The sequence below is a fragment of the Hemitrygon akajei genome, chromosome 20 (assembly GCF_048418815.1).
Source record: "Hemitrygon akajei chromosome 20, sHemAka1.3, whole genome shotgun sequence".
NCBI classification, from domain to species: Eukaryota; Metazoa; Chordata; class Chondrichthyes; order Myliobatiformes; family Dasyatidae; genus Hemitrygon; species Hemitrygon akajei.
The window spans coordinates 51,073,278-51,097,883 of record NC_133143.1 but is presented as its reverse complement, the minus strand read 5'-3'; the positions used below and the strand labels follow the sequence as shown (position 1 = coordinate 51,097,883).

Here is a 24,606-nt window from a genome sequence, read left to right as displayed (position 1 = left end):
TTGTAGAAGGCTTCTAAGAAGAGAATAATCACAAAACCATTCATGTTTAAATACTGATCTTAAAATACAGATTATAATTGAGTAATGAACCTCTGTACATTGGGATTCAAGAAGATCAATGTGTTTATCTTTTAATGTTACTGTTCATACAAAAATGTTATAGTCTGGTAAGCTTTCTGCTGTATTTCCATTTTTATCACATGTCTTTTCATTTGATAAGACCTTTAGAGACTGAAAATTAAAATGCAGACAACTGCAGAGTGGGCAGTGCCCGTGGTGGTTGGGAGGCTTGTTGATTACGGATCTGTCTGGAGGAGATTTAAGTAGAAGAAAGTGAATGGGGATAAAGGAGGAGGGAATAAAAGGGGACTGAAATTGTGAGGTAGGGAAAAAGACTAGAAACTGGAAATAAGGGAATGCTGTAAATACCCAGCAAATGAGGCAAAATCAAAGTTGAATTTATTGTCATATGCAAAAGTACATACGTGCACAGGTGCTTTGAAAAACTTCCTTGCAGCAACATCACACGCACATAGCACCATTACAGTAAGTAGCATTGACAGGAAATACTTTAAGTTAAACATTAAGTTATGCATGATGTCACTCAGAAGGGAAGAGGAAAGAAGAGGCACACTGTGGTGATTCATTAGTAAGGGGAATGGACAGGAAGTTCTGTGGGCAAGAACAAGATTCCCAGATGGTATGTTGCCTCCCAGCTGCCAGGGTCCAGGATATCTCAGATTGAGTCCACAGCATTCTTAAGTGGGAGGGTGAACAGCCAGAAGTCATGGTCCATGTAGGTACTAATAACATGGCTAAGGGAAGTGGCAAGGTTCTGCAAAGGGAGTTCAGGGACTTAGGTGTTAAATTAAAGGGCAGGACATCCAGGATTGTGATCTATTGCTATTCATGCCACGTGCTAGTGAAACCATAACTAGGAAGATTATACAGTTTAACTCATGGCTAAGGAGTTTGTGTAAGTGGAAGGGTATAACATTTTTTGGATCTTTAGACTCTCTTCCAGGGAAGGTTGGACCTGTACAGAATCTGTGGAATTCTTTGCCACAGACAGCTGAGGAGGCCAAGTCTTTAGGTATATTTAAGGCAGTGGTTGGTGGATTCTCGATTGGTCAGGATTTAAGGGATATGGGGAGAAGGCAGGTTGAGAGAAAAATTGGATCAATGAAATGGTGGAGCAGATTCAATGGGCAAAATGGCCTAATTCTGCTCCTATATCTGATGGTTTTATGAGTTTACAAAAAGAAAACTGAAGTTAGAATTTTTAAAAAGTCCATTCCGTACTATCTGGATGCATAACAGCTAGGTATGGCCACTGCTCTGCATGAGACCAATAGAAAGTGCAGAGATCTGTAAACACAGTTCTGCACATCAGGGAAACCAGCCTCCATCTATGGACTCTGTCTGTAATTCTCACTGCCTCTGTAAAGCAGACAGCTTGATCAAAGACCCAAACATTCACATTTTTTTGCCCCCTTTTTCATCGGACAGAGGATACAAAAGCCTGAAAGCCAGACTCAAGGACAGCTTCTACCCAACTGTGAAAAAGACTATTGAACGGTTCTGTAGTACGATAAGATGGACTCTTGACCTCACAATCTACCTCATTATGATTTTGCACCACATTGCTTACAGGACAAAAAGAAAGAACACAGGTCTTTCTCTGTAGCTGTTGCAATTTATTTTGCATTGTTATTGTTTAATCTTGTTCTACTGCATAATGACAAGCTTTTCACTGTATCTCAGCACGTGTGACAATAATATTCCAATTCCAAGTTCAGAGGTACAGTTAGTTCCATAGGCTACAAATTAATGGAGAAATATAAGTGAATGGACAATCTTTACTTTATTGTTCCAAACAATTGATACTAGAGCATACAATCACCACAGCAATATTTGATTCTGCGCTTTGTGATCCCTGAAGTATAAATCAAAGTAAATATAATAAAAATTTAAATTATAAATCATAATTAGAAAATAGAAAAGGGAAAGTAAGGTAGTGCAAGTCAGGCCTGGATATTTGGAAGGTACGGCCCAGATCCGGGTCAGGATCCGTTCAGCAGTCTTATCACAGTTGGAAAGAAGCTGTTCCCAAATCTGGCCATACGAATTTCAAGCTCCTGAACCTTCTGCCGGAAGGAAGAGGGACAAAAAGTGTGTTGGCTGGGTGGGTTGTGTCCTTGATTATCCTGGCAGCACTGCTCCGACAGCGTGCGGTGTAAATTGAGTCCAAGGATGGAAGATTGGTTTGTGTGATGTGCTGGGCTATATTCATGATCTTCTGCAGCTTCTTCCAGTCTTGGACAGGACAACTTCCATACCAGGTTGTGATGCACCCTAGAAGAATGCTTTCTACAGTGCATCTATAAAAATTAGTGAGGGTTTTGGGGACAAGCCAAATTTCTTCAGCTTTCTCAGGAAGTAAAGGTGCTGGTGGGCCTTCTTGACAGTGGATTCTGCTTGGTTAGACCAAGTCAGGTGATTTGTGATATTCATCCCGAGGAACTTAAAGCTTTTGACCTGTTCCACCTGCGCACCGCCGATGTAGATGGGATCGTCCGGTCCGCTACTCCTTCTGAAGTCAACAACCAATTTCTTCGTCTTGCTGACGTTGAGGGATAGTGGGCAAAGTACTGGAGAGTTTAACATCGGTAGCTGAGCGAAGGGCGCTGAGTAGGCTACGGTCAATTATGGAAAACCCTGAACATCCTCTACATAGCACCATCCAGAGACAGAGAAGCAGTTTCAGCGACAGGTTACTGTCGATGCAATGCTCCTCAGACAGGATGAAGAGGTCAATACTCCCCAATGCCATTAGGCTTTACAATTCAACTGCCAGGACTTAAGAACTTTTTTTTTATTTTTTTTTAAAGCTATTATTAATGCTTTTTGAGTTAGTGATTTAGATGCATATCATATTATTACTGAGTTAAGTATTGTATGTAAGGAGTTTTTGCTACAACAAGTGTATGGGACATTGGAAAAAATGTTGAATTTCCCCATGGGGATGAATAAAGTATCTATCTATCTATCTATCTATCTATCTATTGTCTTCGCACCATGCCACCAGGTTCTTAATTTCCTCTCTGTACTGAGACTCATCATTACCCAAGATACGGCCTACGATTGTGGTGTCATCATCAAATTTATATATTGAGTTTGATGGAAACTTGGCTACACAATCATGGGTGTACAGTGAGTACAGCAGCTGGCTGAATCTACTCACCTTAGTTGCTTCCTTATCTTAAAAGTCAAGAGCTTGTTATTTGCAAGTGATCCGATCCCACCCCACCTAATCAGAAGGGGAGCTGCACATTTTCTTTTGTATGCTCCTGGACATCATCCTACAGTGGTTTAGCTCTAATTTGCAGTTTATGCCACGTTTTCGTAATTCTGAGGTCCCAAATTGGATTAATACACCACCGTCCTTCATAATTTAACATATTTTAGCTTCGTTGCATCCCATGGTGCTTCTCATGGGGCAAAATAGGGCTTCAAAAATATTTAGTATTAGAGGCCGAGAGGTGAATCTTTAATTTGCTGACCCTTAGAGTTCTCCATCCTTCTCTATTCTGTGTCATTGTCCACTTAATGAGGCATTTGACAGAAGTGAAATCAGTGACAAGTGAATGTGTTATCTGCAGACTATGTAGACATGCCAAAAATGTAAAGCTGCAGCACATTTGACTATGAAATTTCCACTGTATCAATGGATGAAACAAGGTTCTTGCAATTTAAACTGAGCTTGCCTGTTTTGAAATGTTTGCCTGTTCAAAAATCAAAGAAGCTAATTTGTGCATTGAAATATTCAGTGTGTCAATCTGCCACAGTAACATAGTGGTGAGCGTGACATTATTACAGCTCAGTGCGTCAGAGTCTAGAGTTCATTTCTGGCGTCCGCTGTAATAAATTTGGTACATTCTACCTGTTTTCACGTGTTTCCTCCCACAGTTCAAAGATGTACCGGTTAGTAAGTTAATTGATTACTGTAAATTGTCCTATGATTAGGCTAGGAGTTAAATTGGTGGGTTGCTGAGCAGTATGGCTCGTTGGGCCGGAAGGGCCTGTTCCGCACTGTATCTCTAAATATAAACAATAAATAAATAAAAAAAATATATGTTGGATGTAGTCTGTCTTATAGAGAGAAGCATCACTGACTTAATTTTTTTTCTATTATTAAGAAGGCTGAAAATACTGTCCATTCATCATCATAGTGTTCCTTCCTTTGAGCTTCATGGAGACACCCCAAAAAATGGTAGACCTACCCATCACCTCCCCATCCCCTTCCCTTTATTCCATGGTCCATTGTCCTGTCTGATCAGATTCTTTCTTCTTCAGCACTTCACCTTTTCCATCTATCACATCCCAACTTCGCATTTCATTCCCGCTTACCCTTCCCCACCACCCACCCACCAAACGCTTTCCCCTCACCTGGACCCACTTATCACTTGCCAGCTTATATTCCTCCTGCTCCTCCTTTACCTCCACCCACCACCTTATTCTGTCTTTCCAGGCATAGTGAAGGTTCTTAGTCCAAAATATCAACTGTTTATTTCTCTTCATAGATTCTGCCTGACCTGCTGAGTTCTTCAGAATTTTTTTGTGTGCTAATAATTTCCTGAGTTTTTTGTTTTCATACTTGCCCCTAATTCTGCATAGGCTACGCACCAGTAGATTAGAGATGTCACAGCAGGCCAATTTATTTCTGCAAGTGTGAAAAAAAGAGGCATCTTTGCTTAAAATGACTGTTGTAGGGTGGAGTTTCTTAAACATTCTCAGAAAATAATGGCCATAACACATCCTTTTAAACTTGTCCAAAGAGGTGTTACATTTTGCCAAAACGCCTTCAAGTCTAATGGATATATTATGGCCACTGCAAGCAACATGGAACTTCCATGCCACTCAAAAAGCAGGTTTATTTGCCTTTGTGTACAGGTTTCTGACTGTACTGTTTTGATTGTATGTTCCTAAACAAATATAATGATGTGACTATTACTTACAGATTTGACAATTAAGAATTTTGGATATATTGAGTAATGTCTGCAAGCAAAGTAATCATAGTGCCTCTTCATTAATGAAACACAAATTTCTGCTCTACCTTGAGAGTGTATTTAGAAATAATGTATTTTTAAAGAAAAATGTGTTGGAAATTAATAAATGATCATATATGGGACCCAGAGTTTTGTGATGAGAAAATTAATACAGGTGCTCCCTGCTTTACGAAAGTTTGCTTTACGCCACTTTGCTTTTACAAATGACCTACATTAGTACCTGTTTTCGCAAACCAAAAGAAATCCGAAGAGGATTTTCGCTTTTATGAAAAAAGGCACCCGCTTTAAACTTGTGTTTACCCCGAGAAAGACTAGTATGACCATGACGCCTTGTGCGGGCAGGTGTGTGCGCATGTGTGTGCCTTCCGATTTTTTTTTCTACAGATCGGTTTTTGGCCGAATCTTCCTGATTCTGTTAAGTGAAACTACACTGTACATACATTATTTCTACTTTATATAGGCTGTGTATTTATCATATCATTCCTGCTTTTACTATATGTTAGTGTTATTTTAGGCTTTATGCGCTATTTGGTATGATTTGGTAGGTTAGTTTTTGGGTCTGGGAACGCTCAAAAAATTTTCCCATATAAGTTAATGGTAATTGCTTCTTCGCTTTACGCCATTTCGGCTTACGAAAGGTTTCATAGGAACGCTCTACTTTCGGATAGAGGGGGAAACTTGTATTTTCCTCTGTCGTATCTGTAATAATGACTTAAGTCATAGATGTAATGTGGAAACTGACCCTTCAACTCTCCAAGCCTATGCAGATCATCACCACCCATTTAGGCTAATCCTTTACTAATCCTGTTTTTTATCCTTCCTACATTCCCATCATCTCGCCCCTGAATTACATATTCAAAGAATTTTGCAGTGTATAGGCTCCTGAGCCTGCTCTGCCCTTCATAGCTGATATATTTCAGCATCACTTTTCCACAAAATCCTTCTGTTCTCAGATCCTTTAAGTGTCCAAGAATATGTCTGAGAAATACTATTAATATAATAGAAACAATAACTAGTGATAATATTACAGAAGGGAGCCAGTTGATTTCCATTTTGATGGTCTAAACAATTTTAACAGTAGAGCACTTTTCATTAGTAACATTGTTTTCTTTTGCAGATCAAACTTTGCACGTCTCTAATAAAACTTGGTCTGGAAGGACTCTCTTATTATCATACTTACGACCGTATATTCTTGGGGATTAGTGTAGCTCTGGGATTTTTGGGCTGGATAACCTTTGTTTTTGTGCTGATTGTCAAATTCCACACAAGGTTATCTAAACCAATCTCCAAACTGGACAAGGTAGGTAGAAAAAAAAATGAACTTTTAAAATTCCTCCCGAGTCTGGTCTGAGTAGGCATCAAATAGTAAAATTGTATGCATAATTCTGAAGCTAACAATAACGTCTTACAGCTTGAAATCATTAACTGCAATTACCATAAATGTTTCCTGACTACTTTTTCCATTCTCGATTGTTTATGCAATTTCAAAGACTGTTCTGGCAGTAATGTAGACTTCTGTTGTATTTCATGTATTTCACAGCTGTCAACTGGCAATCACCTTCCTGTGATATTCATTGGAGCTGGTGTTATGATAACATTGTTTCTGCTGATTCAGAGCTGTCCATGGACATATTTTATTTATTGCCTGCTGCCAGTCGCAGTGTGGTATGCAGTCATAAAGGAGTAAGTGGTAAATTATTTAGATCGACTGGTCAAACTTGTTGTACTTCATTGCAGTGGACTTCAGTACAGTTCGTTAATAGCAAAAATTGTGTTGAAGGATGCAAACAGAGTTGTAAAAGACTTCCACAATTTTTTTGGGGGGACCATTTAGTGGTTGACTACTCACTGGTCCTCTGCTTATGCTGTGTTGTTGCTTCTCAAGCCTTGTCCGTATATGGCGGCAATTTTTCCCCTTATTCCTTTAGCATTTGTCTGTTTTTACGAGGCCGAGTTGCTAGCTCAATGCTCAATCCAGCACGGATGGGATGGAAAGTGTGCAAGGACCCGGCTGGACTTGAACCTGAGGCCATTGGCCTGTAAGTCTGGTGCTGACGCCACTACACCACCCACCTTTATGTTGTGTAGATTGAGTTTAAAACATTTTATGCTGTTGCTTGTAACAGCAATTCTTCTACACAAATTTTGGTCATACATGCAAATCTTTATCTGAAATGTGAAAATAATTTTTTAAAGGTGACTGTTGTGAGGAACAGTTTTGCAAGGCTTGCCATTTTCATTTTAAATAAAAGCCTTGGGAACATTTTTGCCATTTTGAAGCTGCATTGTAACTGAAAGCTGCCATTGCTCTCTGCATTTCTAATTTGTAATTTTTACTTACAAATGATTAATTAGATTAATTAGATTTGTTAACTTCTTTAAAGAAAATTACATTACTAATCTCCCTCCTAGCGCTTATCCCTGCAAGTGACCCAATTGTTACACCTGCCCATTCACCACCTCCATCACCCTCCATTCAGGGCCACAAACCGTCCTTCTAGGTGAGGCAACACTTCACCTTCAAGACCGTTGTGTTCAGTGCTCCCAATGCGGCCTCCTCTACATTGGTGAGGCCCGTTGAAAATTGGAGGACTGCTTCAAAAGCACCTTGGGTCCATCCGCCTAAAGCAGAGCTCCCCAGTGACCAAACGTTTTAATTCCCATTCCGACATGTCGGTCCATGGCCTCCTTGTGTGCCAGGTTGAGGCCACCCTCAGGGTGAAGGAGCAACACCTTATATTCTGTCTTGGTGGCCTCCAACCGATGGCATGAGTATCGATTTCTCCTTCCAGTAATAAGATCTTTCCCTCCCCTATCCCCTCCCTGCTTCTTCTATTCCCAATTTTAGCCTTTAACCTCTTCTCACCTGCTTATCACTTCCCCTTGGGTCCTCTCTTCCTTCCCTTTGTCTTATGGTCCACTTTCATCTGTCAAATTCCTTCTTCTCCAGCCCTTTACCTTTCCCATCCACTTGACTTCATCTATCATTTTCCAGCTAGCCTCCTTCCCCTCCCATCACCTTTTCATTTTGGCATCTTCCCCCTTCTATTTCAGCCCTGAAGAAGGGTCTCGGCGTAATGCGTAGATTGTTTATTAATTTCCCTAGATGCTCTAGGACCTGTTGAGTTCTTTCAGCATTTTGTGTGTGTTGCTTTGGATTCTCAGCATCTACAGCATTTCTCGTGTTTACTTTACAAATGGTATTTTTGATCAGGACTGATCTTCCTGTGGGCAAGATTCATCCTAAATAACATTAGTCTTCTTGTTTAACAGGTTTAGAGTCATTTGTGATGTAATCAATTCATTTTCAACACATCACCCTATAAAATCCCTTGGCTATTCACTGCTTTTTATTCTGGGGATTGAAACCTTGGTAAGCATTGCAAACTATTTTTCCATTTTTAGATTTGCTTTTGAAAATCAGAGGTGAAACTCCAGCAAATGGAAATTCTGGCAGCTAGGGAGTTCACAGATCAATACATGTCATAGTTTGGCATGCAAGTTCTCGGAAAGTGTGATGTGGGATTTAAAGGCAAATACCTGAAGTTTACTTGTGTTGGTAAAGTAGCGCCACAGTAGTGTAGCAGTTAGTGCGATGCTATTTCAGCTCAGGGAGTTCCAGAGATTGGATTTCAATTCGGGCACCATTTCAAAAGGAGTCTCTGTCTATCCCAAGGAATGTGTGGGTTTTCCCTAGGTGTTCCAGTTTCCTCCCAAAGCCCAAAGAACCACACCGCCATTAATTGGTCATTGTAAATTGTTCCGTGATTAGGTTAGGGTTAACGGGTCATGGGGTCATTGGGACAGTGTGGCACAAAAGGCCAGAATGGCCTGCTCGGCGCTTAATTGTTAAATAAATAAAGATGGCACTGGCAGAGAATCTCGCGATCAAAGACCCTGCAGAAGTTTGCAGTTAACACAATTGAGAGAAAGTTAATAGTTTTGTCCGTACCCAGAAGTAACACCTTTGCTCTTGAATTTGCCTCAGAATGGTGTGGGTTCAAACACCTCTCCAGCCTCTGAGAGTGCTCTTTACTCTCAAAGCAAGGGGAGTTCTTCTTTGTTGACATTTTGCTTTGGAAATTTCATAATTATTTTGATCAGTTTCTACTTTCTGCTTCTAATTTCTAATTTGTGAATGAAGATAAGTTCTCATTTTCAAAGGGATGTAAACAGCTCTCCAGAGTAGTGAGTTCATCCATTCTCTTGGCTTACACTCACAGAACGCAGGAACAGCCCCTTAGACCCACAATGACTGCGCCAACCACATTGCCACTTTAAACTGCATATCTTCCTGCTCATCCATTCCCTGCCTGTTCTTATGTCTGCCTAAATGTCCCTTAAGCTTCTCTGTGAAAGCCACCATAAAAGATTATTTGGGCATTCATTTCTCATTTGAGGGGCCTTGCTGTGTGCTTTTAAATACTGTCTTTGGAATTGTAGTAGATAGCAACACAGCAGAAGAAATTTATTGTTTCCCAGATGCTCTGCAAAATACTAATGGCTATGTGAATGCAAACATCAATATTTTGGCCACATACTATTGTTAATTTAACCAGGGTACAGTAAACATTGAAAGCTACATTGGGTCAGTCTGTGCTCTTAATTCTGTTGCTCCGTTCAATTAGATCATGACTGATCTGTACTTTAATTTGATCTGCCTGACTTAGTTCTATGACTCTTAATGCGCTTGTTCAATGTTAAAAGTCAATAATGACTTTCCAATAAAGTTCAAAGTAAATTTATTATCAAAGCCCATAACTGCCGCCATCTACAACCCTGAGATTTGTTTCCTTGCGGGCATTCACAGCAGATATAAAGAAACACCATAGACTCAGTGAAAAACTGCACAAAGCAAGGCAGACAAACAACCCATGTGCAAAAGACAACAAACTGTGCAAATACAAAAAAAATATTATAAGTTAATAAGCAATAAATATCAAGAACATGAAATGAAGTTCTAGAAAGTGAGTCCATAGGTTGTGGGAACGGTTCAGTGTTAGGGTGAGCAAAGTTATCCTCTCTGGTCCACGAGCTTGATGGTTGAGATTTAATAACTGTTCCTGAACCTGGTTGTGAATTGAATTGAATTAACTTTGGTTCTTACATCCTTCACATACGTGAGGAGTAAAAATCTTTATGTTACATCTCCATCTGAATGTGCAATTTATAGTAATTTGTAATAAATAGTATGTACAACAGGACAGTCAATATAGCATAGAAATACAATTGTATTAGCTTGAATTAATTAGTCTGATGGTCTGGTGAAAGAAGCTGTCCAGGAGTCTGTTGGTCCTGGGTTTTATGCTGCGGTACCATTTCCCGGATGGTAACAGCTGGAACAGTTTGTGGTTAGGGTGACTCAGGTGTCCAATGATCTTTCGGGCTCTTTTGTCACACCTGTCACTGAAAATGTCCTGAATAGTGGGAAGTTCACATTCACAGATGTGCTGGGCTGTCCGCACCACTCTCTGCAGAGTCCTGTAATTGTGGGAAGTACAGTTCCCGTACCAGGCAGTGATGCAGCCAGTCAGGATGCTCTCAGTTGTGCCCCTGTACAACATCCTTAGGATTTAGTCAATAATAGCAGGTAAAAACATGTGAAGATTTAAAAAAAATATATATTAAGCAATGAAATGCAGCAGAAATTATTTGGTAACATTTATTGTCCATCACTAGTTAGCATGAGCTTGCCAGCCTGGAGTCGCCTATTGGTCTGATTTTGATGGCTGATAAAGAAAATGTATTTGAGTTGTGAGCAAATATTTGTTGATGCTTTATGTTGAAACTGGTTGCATTTCACATCAGACAGCTTTACTGTTTCCTTGAGATCTACAGACATCAGTCTTTCAAGTATAAACATCTGAGCATGTCAACTTCTATTCTTTTTTTTTGTCTATTTATCTTCTAAAGGGAGATTGATATGAACATAGCAACCATTCATGAGCATCTCACAGTCTTTCCCATTTGAACTAGAATACTTTATAATAGTTAATACTTTTGAATTTAACTGCAGTTGAAATCATTTCTTTAATGTCCACAAGTAATTTCTGTGATAATTCTTGCAACTGTGTGGCTCTGTCCTGAACATTTCTGCAGTTCCCTTTTATCAATTGAACGTAATGAGGGCACACATTGATCTGCCTGTGGAGAAGACCAACTTCATCCTTGCTATTCTGTCAGGTGTTCTGCTGGAAGAATTGGGCACCGCTCTAGTATCTGTAAACACTGAGTTTTGTAAAGCTGTTGCTTTGTGGTGCTGACATACTTGCACTTGTGTGGCTGTGTTTTAATGACATTTAATTCTTCTGTCCCCATATTTAATAATAGAATATTAATTTTTTTCTCTAGATTGCAAGTTTCTTCTACCGTGAAGTCCTTACACTTGGTCTGATTGCCTTTGCAGGCTGGCCTCTACAATCCAAGCTGTTTCATCGCAATAAGGTGACACTGCACTTGCCTCCTGAAAACTTTCCTTTGATTTGAAGGATAATGCTACTTAACTTTCAATTGATAACTTTACCATTTGTCATCTTTTAACCTAATTTTGCTTGCAAAATAAACTGCAATTTGAAGTTGGTAGGTATTTGAAATGAGTAGAGAAAAATTTTTCTTGCTTTAGGAAATTCTGTAACAAAAGGAAATAGAATTAAACTCAAAATCTGTGCAATACACTAATTCTGTAAGATTTTAAATAGAATACGGAATTATTTTTTCCTTCAATTACAGAAACCAAAATCATGGTGAATTTTAAGACAATAGTACTTACTTTAAAGAGCACTTCTATTTATATGACTGTAATATTCTATGAAATTAAGCATGACTAGAAAGCCTTCCGTACATCAGTGTACCTTTTGACAACACTGCCTCAAGCCAATGAATTGGCAGTGGGACATATGGCTATAGTAGTCAATTACACATCAAACAAAGTTAAATTGCTCAGCCACTCTGTTCAGAGAACAGAGAAAACAGATACTACACGAACTGCTTTCAATAAAAGCAGAGCAATTGCTCCTGAAAAATATATTGAGTGCATTGCAAATTACATGCATGAAATCAGTATCAGTTTACAGCAGGCAGAGGTTCACTTGCAAATCACTGCAGCTAAATCTGGTATGTAATGAATCACTCATTCATTACACAACAGATTTAGCACATATTCAACATGAAAGCCAGCCAATAGAAATAATTGGCTCATTACCTTGTCAATTCTTTGTGATGAATATACATCAATGAAAGATATATTAAAAGAAACATTAATTCTTCAAGACATACATTAGTATCTCAAATTGTACACACTCAATTACCTTTGTTTTCCATCTTAATGGTGGTGGGTATTTCAAGCATAATTTGTACGAAGTCATAGAACACTACAGCATGGAAACAGGCCATTCTGTCCATCTAGTCCATGCTGAACTATTATTCTGCCTATTCCCATTGACCTGCACCTAGACTATAGCCCTTCATACCCCTTCCATCCATGTACTAATCCACATTTCTCTTAATTGTTGAAATCAAACCGGCATCTACCTCTTCAACTGGCAGCTGTTCCTCACTCTCTCCACCTTCTGAGTGAAGAAACTCCCCCTCATGTCCCCCTTAAACATTTTGCCTTTCCAGCTTGTCCAGATCCCCCTGTAAGCTTTAATAGTCTTCCTCTCTGTCCATTACACCCCCAATCTTGGTGTCATCCATAACTCTGCAGACACAATTTACCACATTATCATCCAGATATTTGATATACTGTAGATGACAACAACGGAACAAGCACCAATCCTTGTGGAATACCGTTAGTCACAGACCTCCAGTTGGAGAAGCAGCTATCTATGACCACTCTCTGGCTTTTCCCACAAAGCCGATCACAAATCCAAGTTACAACTTCTTGCTCGTGTGACTGAACCAGCTTGACTGATCTCCCAAGTGGGATCTTGTCAGAGGCCTTGCTAAAGTCCGGGTAGACTACATCCACTGTCTTTCCTTCCACTTTCCTGATAATCACTATAAGATTGGTTAGACGTGACCTACCACGCACAGAGCTAGGTTGACTATCTCTAATCTCTCCCTGACTATCCAAACACTTATATATCCAGATCCTTAGAGTACCTTCCAATAACTTTACTATTTTGGTTTGAAATGTTGCTTGCTTCCACTGTTTGCATCATTTGTGTTTTTTTCCCCTTTCTTTGCACTTCATGTGTTGTTTTTTTTAATTGTTTTTGTATGAGTTTCGTGCTTTGTGGCTGACAGTTAGCAAACAAATCTCAAGGTTGTATAATTTATACATACTTTGATAATAAATATACTTTTAAACTTGAAAGTTTGTTCCTTAGTCTCATAGCTATCAGTATGGATCACAGGGATATCTTCCCAATGCTAAGTATTCCGGGATTGTGTATTCAAGTTTATGATGTATCCTATATTTTCAGATTTGGTTTTGGTAGGCAAGATTTCTTGTTGCTGTTATGAACTAATCTTCATGTTAAAAAAGATATCCATTGGAAGCTTATAATTTAATGCAAATGAAATTACAAGCTTGGGTGAAGGAAATATTTTGCTTTATGTAAGCGATGTATATCCAAAAGTGAGATCTGTGATAGTTCTTCTTCCATTATAGTTTAGCAGCCCTGACCATCATACCATGAACTGGGACAGACTATGCAGATTACATGCATCAATTGCTCAACAGGTTTTTAACACACAGATAAATGGATTATATCTCGCTTGAACTGGAAATGATAAACTTGCATCTGATCTAAATGGTATTTGTGTTAATTTTTGTTTTGTTATGATCATGTTTTTATTTTCCATAGGCTATGTCTTTAAGCTGGATATTTTCCTGCTTAGTCTTGGCTGTATTTCCATTGATGCCAGTTCTTGGAAGAAGTCCTAATATTACTCTTGTGTAAGTTTGCTCATCTCTTTATAAAAAAAAGGTTTAATTGTTTATTTTGAAATTTAACACATCAGAAAACTGATTCTAATAATAAAGTATAATGGTATCTTGAGATAATGTTTAAAGGGAAATAAGTATGTAATTAATAGAGAAAAGATGTTTTCAAAAGTTTATTTTGACACTGTGTAATATTCATGCACAATATGCAGTTGGACCAGTTGTATAAATGGGCTGAAAAATAGCAGATGAAATTTAATGCAGACAAATGTGAGGTGTTGCACTTTAGGAGGATAAACCTGGATAGGATTTACACTGCAAATGGTAGGGCACTAAGGAGTGTGGTAGAGCAGGGGGTGGATCTTGGAATACAGACCTACAATTCCTTCAAAGTGGCATCACAAGTAGATAGGGTCATAAGGAAAGCTTTTGGCACATTGGTCTTCGTAAATCAAAGTACAGTGGATTCCGGTTAATTGGACCATCGGTTAATCGGTTAAACTTCAGCTAATTGGGCCAAAATGTCCAGTTGTGTCGTAATTAACTGTATTGAGAGCAGGAACTTGGATGTCATGTGAAGGTGTACACAACCCTTCGCCAAGATAGCACTGGTGAATCACGACGACATGTTGCAGGTGCTTACAAAGCTTCTAAATATACGTCTTCTGAATTTCTCCTGCAATCTGCAGCCTGTAATTTCCCTTTAAGCAACGTGCTTTCGAACCGTCTTAAGGAACTTGTGATTTCACTATCTTCTGAAGTACTCAGTGGACTTGACACTGAAGCATGCAGGTATGGTACATCAACATGGCTGGAAGAGAGGAAGGAGGGGAGGACTCCAAGGCAGGTTGAAATGCAGAGGAATAAAATTCTCTCTACTCAGTATCTTGTTAGTAAATATACAGTCGCTGGAGATCAAAATTCAGGACCTAAAGGCAAGATTGCTGTGTCAGTGGGAAAGGAGGAATTGCTGCATTCTGTGTTTCACAGAGACGCGGCTCACTCCAGATATATTGGTAAAACCCAAAGGCTTCTTTCTTTTTAGACCGGACTACTGATTCAGAGAAGGCAAAAAGTAGAGGTCTGTGTTTCATGATCAACTCTTTGTGGTGCTTGAACCATTGTTGTCGCACTCTTGTTCCCCAAATCTGGAACATCTGCTGATTAAGTGCTGACTGTTCTATTATCCAAGAGATAGCCTCCATGATCCTGATCAGTTTATGTACTGCCAAAAACAGATATTAAAAAAGCACTCGACATATTGAATGTCATGATTAGCAAGTGAAACAGACTACCCTGATGTCTTTCCAATACTTGTCCGTGACCTCAGTCAGGCTTGTTTGAAGAAAACTCTGCCCAGTTAACTCACCACACTTAACCACTGTTACATTGCAATTAGGAATGCCTACCATTCCATACCTAGACCATATTTTGGGAAATCTGATCACTTAGCTGTCCTCCTTGAATCTGCATACAGGCAGAAGCTAAAGAGTAAGGCTCCAGGGATGAGAACAATAAAGGAGTGGTCGAGGGAGGCAGAGGAGCGGTATGGGATTCCTTCGAGTCAGTAAACTGGGCTCTGTTCAAGGACTCATCAGTGGATATGAATGCACCATGGTTGTCGTGGACTTATAAAGACGGTCATAGATAAGTTTGTCCCCACAAAATCATTCCGAGTCTTCACTAACCAGCAGCCCTGGGTGAACCATAAGATCTACAATCTGCTGAGGGCCAGATTAGTGGCATTCAAGTCTGGTGACCATGTTAAATTCAAGAGGTCTGTGTGCAATCTCTGCTAAGCCGTCTCACATGCAAAGTGGTAATTCTGGACTAAACTTGAATTACTGATGATTGCTCGGCAGCGGTGGCAGGGCTTAAATGCTATCACCTCCCACAAAGTGAAACGAAGTGACATGGCTTTGCTTCCAGATAAGCTCAATGCCTTTTATGCTCACTCTGATCATCAAATCATGGGGGCACCTTCATGAACTCCCACCACCCCTGATTATGTGGGTGCATCCTTCAAGAGGGTGAAGTCGTGGAAAGCATCTGGCCCAGAACTGGTACCTGGCTGAGTACTAAAGACTTGCCGATCAATTGACTAGAGTGTTCACAGAGATCTTTAACCTCTTGCATTGGCAGTCTGAGGTACCCACCTACTTCAAGCAGGCTTCGATTATACTGGTGCTCCAGAAGAAGGTGGTAACCTGCCTCAATGACTATTGGCCAGTTGCACTTACATCCACGGTGATGAAGTGCTTTGAGAAGCTGATGAGAAAACGTATCAATTCCTGCCTGAGAAGTGACCCGGATCCACCCCAATTTGCGTCCCATCACAACAGGTCAACAGCAGATGTCTTTTCATTAAGCTTCACACCCTAGACCTCACCACCTCATTGTGCAACTGGATACTCAATTTCCTTATTTGCAGACCCCAGGCAATTTGGATCGGCATGACCATTTCCTCCACAATCTCCCTCAGCAGAGCTTAGCCCCCCCCTCTACTCATTTTATACTTATTACTGCAAGGCTAAGCGCAGCTCCAATGCCAAGTTTGAGTTAGCCAATGTCACCGTGGTCGTAGGCCGAATCAAGGGTAGCAATGAATAAGCATACAGGAGGGAGATTGAAAATCTGGCTGAGTGGTGCCACAACAACAGCCTCTTACTCAATGTTAGCAAGACTAAGGAGATGATTACTGACTTCAGGTGGAAGAAACCAGAGGTGAATGAGCAAGTTGTAGTTGGAGGATCAGAGGTGGAGAGGGTCAACAACTTCAAATTCCTCAGTGTTATCTTTTCAAAGGATCTGTCCTGGGTCTTGCACATAAATGACATTCTGAAGAAAGCATGGCAGTGCCTCTACTTCCTTATCTCAATTTTTGACAAATTTCTATTGATATGTGGTAGAGAGGATATTGACTGGTTGCATTATGGCCTTGTATGGAAACACCAACGCCTTTGAATGGAAAAGCCTACAAAAAGTAGTGGATTCAGCCCAGTCCATCATAGGTAGAGCCCACCCCACCATTGAACACATCTACACGGAGCGTTGTCATGTTCTCAATATTTATTGCTTATTTATTTATTATTTTCTTCTTTAAAATTTCATTTTTGCAAAGTTTGTTGGTGTATTTTTTTTCTGCACATAGCTTGTCCGTCCTGTTGGGTGAGGTCCTGCATTGATTCTAAGGTGTTTCTTGTATTTACTGTGATTGCCTGCAAGAAAATGAATCCCATGGTTGTATGCTGACATTTATGTACTTTGATAATAAATTTACTTTGAAGTTTGACAATTAAAAGTTTGAACTTTTGGGTAAGGTCTAATTTGGAAAATTATGTGCTGTTCTGGTCACATACCTGAAGGAAAGATATCAATAAAATTGAAAGAGTGCAGAGAAAATTCACAAGGATGTTTCCAGGAATTGAGGATTTAGATAGATAGATAGATACTTTATTCATCCCCATGGGGAAATTCAACATTTTTTCCAATGTCCCATTATAGGGAAAGGTTGAATAGGTAAGGATGTTATTCTCTGGACCATAGGAGATTGAGGGGAGATTTGGTAGAGGTATACAAAATTATCAGGGGTATAGGTAGGGTAAATGCAAGCAGGTTTTTTTCCACTGAGGTTGAGTGAGTTTAAAGGTCATGGGTTGAGGGTTAAAGGTGAAATGTTTAAAGAGAAGTTAAGGAGAAGCATGGTAAGAGTGGATTGAGCTGCCAGCAGAAATGGTGGATTTGAGTTCATTTTTAACATTTAAGAGAAATCTGGATGAATACATGGATGAGAAAGGATTGGAGGGCTGTGGTCTGGGTACTGGTTGATGGGACTAGGCAGATTAATAATTTAGCACAGATGAGATGTGCCGAAAGCCCTGTTTGTGTGCTATAGTGATCTATGATTCTGTGGCTGTATCTCATAAAGCAGCAAAAATAGACAGTTTGACATCACATTGCTCTTTTGTAAAATTGAAGCTGGATGATTTCCTGTGATTAACTTCTGCTTATAATGTTCTGAATACATTAAACTTTAATTTGAAGGTATACTGGAACAGGGGGAAAAGTGCAGACCATAAGGAAAAGAACAGAGAATTGTAATTGATAATTTTTCAAGCAAGTCACGCCTCCTTTTGCACTCCATGATTCTGTGCATTTTAAAAGACTGTGGCAATTGATTGGAAATTAACATGTGTGTTTTAGATAAAACCAGAATATGCTGGTAATACTCAGTCAGCTTTTGTATGATTTAATTAATCATCTTTTTGTGGAAACAGAACAGGAGCTGGATTACTCACTGTCATCTGCACTTTTGTCTTTTTCACTTCAATCAAGATGGAAAAACAACAAACAGTTGAGGACACAGTGACCAAAAGTGTATACATTGTACAGGTTTGTGTTAATATCATTTCTGTATGTGCTTGTCATAATTATGCTGGATTAATTCTTAATTATCTTGAGCAGCATGCATTGACATAAGGTGTGCAATAAAGCTCTTCATCTTTGCTGCGAGGTAAATACCAAGTAGGTGATACTCACATTTCTGATATTCTGAAATACCTTCATATTTAATTAGTGGTTTGTTAAATACAAATTTAATATATAAATTGTGCACAAATCTATTGTTTTGAATGGTTCAGTGACATCCAGATGAAAATATAGGAAAAAACAGTTTTTGAACCACAGCAACTACAGCCCTGCCAAACATAGTCTCTGTCTTTTGTTAGTCCTTGGAAATGCTTTACACATACACAGATGTTTTCTTTGACAAATCTTCTGTCCAGACCTGTCAAGTTCCCCATTGTGGGTAACTCAAACCGCAAATCTTGTGGATTAACTTGAGCAATGAATGTCATATGCTTGCTATTTTTGACATGCACCTGCATGCACCTCCACTATGAGCCAGTGCATTTTGATGGAAGAACTGACCCTGTATTTTTTCTTCTTCTGATAAATGCACTGAGAGCTTTCTCTTTCTAATATTGGCTGTACCTAAAGATTTCAGTTTTGTGGATGAGAGAAGTGAGAAGAGGGGTTATGGGGATGAAGGGGAAAATCCCATATTCTTCAGACCCTCAGACAACCATCCATGATTAAATGAATGGCATTTTCACTTAAGAATACAATAATACTTACACCCATTTCAAACATCTGCAAGTCAGAATAATGTATAAATTGTTCATTATTTCTTTCCAGTAGGATACACTAACACTATTTATTTTTGCTTTCGATTTGACCGGCTGGGCAAATTATCAGCAAGTAGCATTGAATGTTACGGGGGAAAGGAAGATAAGTCACTCTTGACATTGAATGGCGCAACAACCTTGAACTAAATGATTTTTTTCCACATCTATATTTCTGTGCTGCTATGCTTCAGTAGTTTGCTTAATAATCGTTTTTGATAAGTGCACTAAAATAGTCAGTGGTAGTTGGAGTCCTCTGCTGCTTCCTTACCTAAAACATCCTCCAGCCACCTAATGCTGACCATCCCAGGGATAAATACTAATTGGACAGATTGCGCTAAGCATCTCTCCCAATGCCCAGTTGCACTAATTATCCTTTTGATGAATTATAGAAGAGAGGTATGATCAGGTTATAGCACTGCAGCTCAAAATGAGGGATCTGTGTTGCCATCCGAGAGAATTAAACAAAAAACTGGTGTATTGTGGAATGGTGAGAGAGTGCTGTTTTGTCGGTGATGCAGCTGATTGGATGTTTTGCTGGGTGGAAGAAGAAAAGAACAATTTTGCCAAAAAAGGAAGATGGGATCAATTCCTGGTGTGCTCTCCATATTACTAGAACAGGTTATCTGTCCATTTTCACAGTTTTGTTTGTGGGAGTTTGCAGGGCACATATCTAAGTTACAACAATGACTACCTTTCAAAAGTACTACATCACCTATAAAGTGCTTTGGAACGTCTTGAAGTCATGAATTAGAAAATTTTGGGGAAAAAAGACAACAGATCAGGCAGTTTCGAAAGAAAGAGAAACAACGTTTTCTGTTGGCAACTCTTCATTCTGACTGTTTCTCTTTCCACAGATGCTGCCTGGCCTGTTGAATTTTTTCCTAGCATTTTCTTCCTTTGTTTCAGTTTTCCAGCATCTGAAGTTTTTTTTTAAATTTTCCTTAAGTTTTTTAAAGATGTCATCAAAATTTGCTTTCACTTATGCTTTAAGCCAGCAAAGTGGTTTAGCACCATATTTTCTGGATAACTTGGTTTTAATGTTAATTAGTGCTGCTTGGATTTTTCCAATATTTGGTATTGTTTTAAAAAATCTAATGCAAGACCCTTTTTTTTGCAGATCTTGCTCATTGTTCTGTCAATCTATATTGTGAACAGCACACACTCCAGCTTGGTTCTTAAACACGGGGTGCCTTTGGTCAACCAGGTTATCAGCTGGGCAACTCTAGGTAAGAATGTTCCGTGTGAGGTTTTCCAAACTCCTGTAGTCTTCAGCTTTTAGGTTTGGTGAGACACGCTGAAGTGTTGTCAGAACTATATTCTGAAAGAGCAGAGCAGAAATAGCCATCAGTCTGTTTTGAGTGGTTCATAAATGCAACATTAATGGAAACCTGAATATTCTGCAAACCAATTGGGAAAAGGGCGTCAGCCATGGCTCAGTGGTAGGACAATCATCCTTGCTTTAGAAACCATTGTTCAAATGCAGTCCAGGGAGATGAGGGCATTAATGTGAGTCATACAGATCTGCTGTGGTTTAATTAGCTGCCAAGCCTGTCTGTTTGGTTTATACATTTGATTCACTTACCAAACAAACTTTGAGAGGCTTAAATAACCACAAGAAATGTAAATAATTCTGAGAGATTAAGCAACACACACAAAATGCTGGTGGAACGCAGCAGGCCAGGCAGCATCTATAGGAAGAAGTACAGTCGATGTTTCAGGCTGAGACCCTTCGTCAGGACTAACTGAAAGAAAAGATAGTAAGAGATTTGAAAGGGGGAGGGGGAAATCCGGAATGATAGGAAAAGACAGGAGGGGCAGGGATTAAGCTAAGAGCTAGAAAGTTGATTGGCAAAAGGGATACACAGCTGGAGAAGGGGAAAGATCATGGGACGGGAGACCTAGGGAGAAAGAAAGGTGGAAGGGAGCATCAGAGGGAGATAGAGAACAGTCAAGTGATTGTGAGAGGGGCAGAGAGAGGAAAAAAAAGGGGGGGGATAATAAATATTTAAATAAATAAATAAGGGATGGGGTAAGAAGGGGAGGAGGGGCGTTAACGGAATTTAGAGAAATCAATGTTCATGCCAACAGGTTGGCGGCTACCCAGATGGAATATAAGGTGTTGTTCCTCCAACCTGAATACAATAATAATAAATAAAACACAATAAATATAAATATGCAAGAAAGCTATTATACATTGATTGTATATACATAAAATGATGCTAGGCACAGGAGTTTCTGTACATAAGGTGACTGACAGGAAATGATAATGTCATGGTGGTGCAGGAGTTGGGGTGTGGAGGGGAGAAGTGTTTTTCAGCCTTATTGCTTAGGGAAAGTAACTGTTTTTGAGTCTAGTGGTTCTGGCGTGAATGCTGTGCAGCCTCCTCCCTCATGAGAGAGGGACAAACAGTCCATGAGCAGGGTGGGTGGGATCCTTCATGGTGTTACTGACACTTCTCTTGCACACTTGTGTATCTATGTCCTAGATAGAGGGGCAGGGTGGTCTGGTGCTGAAGATGCAATGGGCAGTTTTGACTACCCGTTGTAGAGCCTTTCTGTCGGCGGCATTGCAGTTTCCATACCATGCAGTGATGTAGCTCGTTAGGATGCTCTCTACTGCGCATCTGTAGAATGGCACGGGTATAGATGTGCGTAGTCCAGCTCTCCGCCTCCTCAGAAAGCAGAGATGTTGGTGACCATTTCGGATTATGTAGCATGTATTCAGGAGCTTGTACAAGATGTGCACTGCCAGGGGTTTGAAACTGTTTGCAGTACCTCCTCTCTGTAATTCATCTCATTGTTAGTGATGAGTCCTGCCACTATAATTCGCTCATAATTTAATGATAATTTTATTTTGTTCATTTTCCCAACATTGGAAATCGGTCACAATGACCCTATAAAATATTTTTATGGTGCTTTCTTCCTCAATTATTTCAAGTGTCAACCGTCTATATTCATAGGATACTAATTACTTTATACTTTATTTATATGACATATGCTACTAACTTTGTTAAGCCTTGTTATTCAGTATAATCTGAACTGTATGGATTCCAGGGTCATAGATTCATAGGCCATGAAAACAGGCCTCTTGGCTCATCTGGTCCTTGCCAAACAAGCTTTTATTTAAACTAGTCCCATTTGCATTTAACCCATATCACTCCAAACCCCCACAGTCAGTTGGGATCAGAAGCAGCATCTCTTCCTCGTAGACAATCAACACTAGCATGCCTCAAGGATGCGTGCTTAGCCTACTGCTGTATTCTCACTAAATTTATGACTGTGGCTAGACACAGCTCAAATGCCATCTATAAATTTACCAATGACACAACTGTTGTTGGTGGAATCTCAAACGGTGACAGGAGTGAGATAGATCTGCTGGTTGAGTGTTTTCACAACAACAACCTTGCACTTAGTGTCATAAGAGCAAGAAATTTATTGTGGACTTCAGTGATGGGAAACATACCAATCATCATTGGGAAGGCAGTGGTGGAAATTATGAGCAGCTTCACAAGATCTCAGGAGATCGATCTTGTCTTGCTACAATCACAAAGATGGCATGATAGCGACTAAACTTCATTGGAATTTGAGAAGATTTTCTTTGTCACCAAAGACTCTAGCAAATTTCTACCCTGAAGAGCATTCTGACTGATTACATGACTGTCTGGTATGGAAGCGCCAATGCGCGGGATTGTAAAAGACTACAGATGGGTATAAACTCAGTCAGTTCCATCATGCCTCCAAGAGGACCACAACCTCTTCGTAGGATTTGGAGGCTTGCATGCCTCAATGACTTGGAGAGCTATGTTGGCTGGAGTCGAGGCTTTATGCTTTGTCTCTTGGTAGGTTCACCCATGCTAAGCTGGTCAAAAGGTAGGGCCAAACTAAAAGTGGTCCACTGGACCTCCAGGTTCTGTGTTAATTAACCTGATTCTGATTTTGTAAGTTTGGTGACCTAGTCAACTTAATCCAAATCCCAGAAGCAGAATTTTTGCAGTGTTGCTTGCCACACCTTGCTTTTCACAAATAGGTTAAAGTTCGGCATATGAATTTATCAGCAACTGTGAGAGAGTACTTCCGATGAGAAGTGTTCTGGGGTATTCAGAGGACTCAAAGGCAATCATATAAACAGAAGAATTTCCTTAGCATGATTTCTACTGAATTGAAGTAGATATTTTTGTGCTAATTATTAAATGCAGTTTCACTAAGCATACATCCTTTTATTATAATAGTATGAATTCTGTTGCCTTTGATGATGTGATATCACATTTTACATTGACGTTGAATGCTGTTGCATTTCTGATATCCCTTCCTTTTTCTTGCAGCCTCCTCCTTACTGATACCTTTACTTAGCTCAACACTTATCTTTCAACGGCTGCTGAGCATTTATCTCTCGTTGATGTCCACCTACCTCTTGTTCAGCACAGGGTATCCTTTTATTTTCCCATCTAAAACAAATTGCTGATGGTAATGAGCAAGTATATGACTTTTTAAAAAAATATATTTCTCGGAGAACTTTTCCCCAAACTTTCCAGTTCCAGAGGTGCTATAATATATGCATTGTTCACTTGTTTGTTGAACAAATGCATGTTGAACCAAGGATATTCTACGTGCTTTTTCAGTTTAAACAGAATTGCAGGTCAAAAAAAATACTACACAGTGTAAGGTTATTGCACAATTTTCAAAGAGACACCATAATGTTCCATAATGACATAGTATCATTTTGTTAATGCAGCATAAGTAATGCTCTAATATCTGTACTTGTTATGTAGCATAATAAGGCACTGATTAACTTCTGTGTTGAAACATTAAATAGGCAGTATTTGGAAACATAAAATGAGAACATCATGATCACATGCACTCCTCATGTATAACATGTGGGGCGGCACAGTGGCGTAGTGGTTAGCACAACGCTTTATGGTGTCAGTGATCTGGGTTCAGTTCCTGCCACTGCCTGTTAGGTGTTTGCACGTTCTCCCCGTGACCGCATGGGTTTCCTCCAGGTGCTCCAGTTTCCTCCCACAGTCCAATGACATATCGGCTGGTAGAATAATTGGTCATTGTAAATTGTCCTGTGATTAGGCAAGGGTTAAATCGGGAGGCACAGCTGTAAGGGCCAATTCCACACCATATCTCAATAAATAAAATAGACACTAACTTCCCTACTACCCCAGGTCATGATAGGCTCTGTTTTCTTGGAATTCTTTAGCATGGAAGTACAGTAGACATTGTTTCATCCATGGAAGTTGGGTTGTGTGTGTGAAGTTAGAGAGGTTATCTCGCTCTGTTCAAGGGTGGGAGGAATGGAAGTTTGTTTTATATGAATGTATGTATTTAGAGATACAGTGTGGAACAAGCTCTTGCTGCCCATCGAGCACTCAGTAATCCACCTATTTAACACTAGCCTAATCGTAGGGCAATTTACAGTAATCATTTAATGCTGACTGGGTGGTGTAGTGGCGCC

The 24,606-nt window shown here is 39.7% G+C and overlaps 1 protein-coding gene across 5 annotated transcripts in view; it reads left to right on the top strand.

Moving 5' to 3' along the window:
- The window catches only part of pign (phosphatidylinositol glycan anchor biosynthesis, class N), a 132,866-nt gene that overhangs the window by 75,456 nt on the left and 32,804 nt on the right, over window positions 1-24,606 (top strand). For 3 of the 5 annotated variants that reach the window (XM_073024291.1, XM_073024290.1, XM_073024293.1), the window contains 8 exons: window positions 6,187-6,369; window positions 6,610-6,752; window positions 8,343-8,442; window positions 11,421-11,513; window positions 13,880-13,971; window positions 18,237-18,351; window positions 20,263-20,371; window positions 23,468-23,570. In XM_073024291.1, coding sequence (XP_072880392.1) covers window positions 6,187-6,369; window positions 6,610-6,752; window positions 8,343-8,442; window positions 11,421-11,513; window positions 13,880-13,971; window positions 18,237-18,351; window positions 20,263-20,371; window positions 23,468-23,570 — 938 coding nt within the window. The remainder of the gene's footprint in view (window positions 1-6,186; window positions 6,370-6,609; window positions 6,753-8,342; window positions 8,443-11,420; window positions 11,514-13,879; window positions 13,972-18,236; window positions 18,352-20,262; window positions 20,372-23,467; window positions 23,571-24,606) is intronic. The other 2 variants (XM_073024292.1, XM_073024294.1) reach the window with 2 other exon arrangements.